The 3,972-nt window shown below is 36.1% G+C and overlaps 1 protein-coding gene across 1 annotated transcript in view; it reads left to right on the top strand.

Moving 5' to 3' along the window:
• The window catches only part of LOC106876821 (secretory phospholipase A2 receptor), a 20,216-nt gene extending 18,484 nt beyond the window's left edge, over nucleotides 1-1,732 (top strand). Inside the window, exon 5 of the mRNA XM_014925536.2 lies at nucleotides 1,542-1,732. Coding sequence (XP_014781022.2) covers nucleotides 1,542-1,732 — 191 coding nt within the window. The remainder of the gene's footprint in view (nucleotides 1-1,541) is intronic.
• The last annotated feature ends 2,240 nt before the right edge of the window (nucleotides 1,733-3,972 follow it).

The raw sequence follows: 3,972 nt of genomic DNA, 5'->3' as shown, positions 1-3,972 counted from the left end.
GTCAGTATTTTAATGAAAACTTCAACAGTAACAGATCATTATAAGAGGAAATATAAATCAGAATGTAGTATAGATATGTCCTGCAAAACTTAATTTGACTGTAAAATTAATGAGTTAAATTAACGATGAGATTTAAAATCAGTTACAGGAGATTATAAATTCTTTGTAATTAAAAAACTAAATTATGTAGGTTTGATTAAACCTTGTATTGTTTCCAGAAAATATGTCTATTTATATTTTGCAATATTTGTAAATTTGGATCTAGATGAAGTTTCTGTTATCCTAAACTGCCACAAGAAGCAGATATTATTGTTTTCTGGCTTCTTTCTATCATTTTATGTAGCATTTTGGTGCATATTATTTCTTACTTTCTGGACATCAGACTTACTAAATTAAGACATATCTCTATGACTCCTGGTGCCACATAAAAAGCACTCATGCCAGTACCACATGACAGCAACCATGCTGGTTCCACATATAAAACTCCCATGCTGGTGTCACATAAAAAGCACCCAGTGCACTCTGTAAAGTGATTGGCATTAGAAAGGACATTCAGACAGAAACCATGCTAATACACAAACAATTGGAGCCTAGTGCAACTCCCTGGGTGGCCAGCTCCTGCCAAACTGTCCAACCCATGCTAACATGAAAGACACATATTAAACTAGAAAAGCACTTGGAGTGCGCAGACTTCTGCCAAGCAGCTTATTTCCACGCATATATACGCATGCTGAAAATCACCCAATTTCCCAAACCAATGCTAGCAAAAACATAACCTCCTTAGCGGGGGTAAAAAAGAAATAACACATCCATCTGATTTTTAAAAAAGACCCCGTTTTAAAAACAAGAATCATCTGAAGCAGTTATAATACATCAATGACAAACAGCAAGCTAGTTTCACCATACAACTAAAAAGAAACAACAATTACCTAAAACTTGAGTGATACACACACAACATCAGGGTCGGAAAAGTAACAGTCAGTTATGGTGACTTGTGGACGCTGATCCTGGTTCACATAAACATGATCTATCAGGCTTCCATAGACGGTGGTGGGTTTTTGGACTCGTTGGTTGAACCCAAACTGGTTCATAGTTGTCAAGATCTCATGGTTAGGGAAATCAAGGAGATCCATGTTGAAATCACCATGGACGATGGTCATATGAAGTAAATATAACAAATGAAAAATCCTTCAAGAATCCATAAAAATTCTCGGATCACTACCAAAATTTCATCATCTGTTCCTTGTGTCCTTACCAACTTTTCCTGCATGTTTCATCAAATACCGTTCACAACTTTTTGAGTTATTTTGCACACCGAGGGACAGACAGAGGGATAGACAGACAAACCAACGCCAATGTAAAATATAACCTCCTTCCCTTGACAGAGGTAATGATGATGATGATGATGATGATGATGTTGTTGTTGTTATTACTATTACTATTATTATTATCATTATTATCATTATTATTATTATTATTATTATTATTATTATTATTATTATTATAGATTTTAATGGCTTCTGCAGTGCATGCTGTTGTAGTTACTGATACTGTCCTTATTCCTGGTCTTACCATTGTTGTTTTAACTATTGTCGCTGCTAATGTCATTGTTCTTAATTTGTATAAAGCTAATGTCATCTGTGCAGCTATTGTTTCTGCAAACGTTGTCGTTGTCTTCCTGTTGCTATTGTCATTGTTTTCCTTATTAAATGCAACTTGGGATTATTCATGATTGTCCAGATGCTTCTTCAGGGCATAAATTTGAACTTGTTTAATATTGCTGTTGTAATACTTAATAGATGAAAGCAAAACAGGAATCTTATTGCAAAGAAAATCATTTCAATCATATTTTCCTCAATACAAAAGAGGAGATAAATTAGATATTAAGACATTTTATCTTTTATCTTTTATTTGTTTCAGTCATTAGACTGCAGCCATGCTGGAGCACCACTTTAAACAATTTTTATTTGAATGAATCAACACCAGTTTTTTTTTTAATGCCTGGTACTTATTCTGTTGGTCCCTTTTGCCAAACCACTAAGTTATAGGGATGTAAACACACCAACACTAATTGTCAAGCAGTGGTGGGGGGACAAACACGGGCACAAAGACACACACACACATACACACAAACACACACAAACACACACACATGCACACACACACACAAACACACACACACATACACACACACTCTTGCATGTATATGACAGATTTCTTTCAGATTTCATCAACCAAGGCTTTGGTTGGTCCAAGGCTATAGTAGAAGACACTTGCCCTAAGTGCCATGCAGTCAGACTGAAGCAGGAACCACGTGGTTAGGAAGCAAACTTCTTACCACACAGCCACACCTGCACCAACATTTCTGAAACTTGTATTTGAATATCTCCATTTTAAATGCATTAACAAGTTATTCATACCTAGTTTACATGCTAACATAGGCTTCAGTAGATGATGCAACAGTAATCAAGAAGAAATTTGCAAATAAGTAGATTTCACAGTCCTGATAAAGCAACAGAAAGGACAGAAAGTTACTCAAATAATAAGAGTTGTGTTCAATGAAAACTCTCAGTTTAGACAATATTTCATTATTTAAACATTATATATTGTTGTTAGGCATTCACATGTGTCTCTGAATGTTTTTGTTCAACAATGAGGTGTACTTGGCTCTTGTGAGAAGATACCGTTCCCTAATCTATGCAGAGAAGACACTTAAAATGATTAGTTTTTCATTAGCCAGCAACACTGTCTAGATACTGCAATGAATTCTTATTCATGAATCCACTACATGAACAAAATTAAAGGCATCATATAGGGAGACATATTCAGAAACAGGATGGGTAATACTCATAAATGTATGAATTGTTACTGACAGAAGTTAAAAATGACAACAATTACTGGAGAAACATTAAATGTCATAATGGCAGGAACTGTCAAGTGAGAAACTAAATGCAATATAGTGCTTAGTTCTCTGCTCCTCCACGTTCAAGACCTACCATGGTTGATTATTACTTTCCAAACTTCTGGTGTGTATGTGGCATTATTTCTTATAAACTCATGGCTATGTGCTTATAAGAAAGCAGAAAATATTAGTACAAGAGACAACAACAATAAATTATATATAAGAAATTAAAGAGATGAAACCAGTATGCACAGCTGGATGGGTAATGTCAGTGTGTGTGTGTAAGACATAATGTAAGTAATTTGAGAGAAAAATTGGGTATAAAAGGCATCTGATGTAGAGTGCAAGAGAAAAGATTGTACTGGTATGATCATGTGATGTGTATGGATGGGGATAGCTGCATCAAGAAGTGTTGATCTCTAATTGTGGAGCGATCATGTGGAAGGCGTAGACTTAAGAAGATATGGGATGAGGTGGTGAGAAAAGATCTTCAGATGTTGGGCCTCACAGAGATGACATGGGACTGAGACTTCTAGCAATTTGCTATGCTTGAAAAGACGTACCTAGCTAAGTAGAATCATGACTGTCCAAGCATATAGGCATGTCCTCTACATCCCTCTCTCAGCCAAGAGTTCCTTGTCTTGTGGGCCCATGGGTGCTGGTGCCATGTAAAAGTACCTGTGCCAGTGTCACATAAACGCACCTATGCCAGTATCATGTAAAAGCACCCAGTACACTCTGTAAAGTGGTTGGCATTAGAAAGGGCAACCAGCCATAGAAACCATGCTAAAACAGACAAATAGAATCCAGACAGCCCTCCAGCTGGCCAACACTTGTCAAACCATCCAACTCATTCCAGCAAGGAGAACAAACATTAAATGATGACGACGACGACGAAGTTCTCTTATTTTCTATGCACCACTAGAATGATAAATCTCTCCTGAAAATGGAATAAACAGAGAAATATTGCATGTTTATTTAATGAATGTCAAATACAGCTTTCATCAACCACAATACATTTGAAGTTATTTTTATTTTACAGCTACAACTAAACCTAAACCAATGTGTTC

Source organism: Octopus bimaculoides, chromosome 5 (genome assembly GCF_001194135.2).
Source record: "Octopus bimaculoides isolate UCB-OBI-ISO-001 chromosome 5, ASM119413v2, whole genome shotgun sequence".
NCBI classification, from domain to species: domain Eukaryota; kingdom Metazoa; phylum Mollusca; class Cephalopoda; order Octopoda; family Octopodidae; genus Octopus; species Octopus bimaculoides.
The sequence above is the reverse complement of the archived record's forward strand: the minus strand, read 5'-3'. Positions and strand labels throughout refer to the sequence as shown.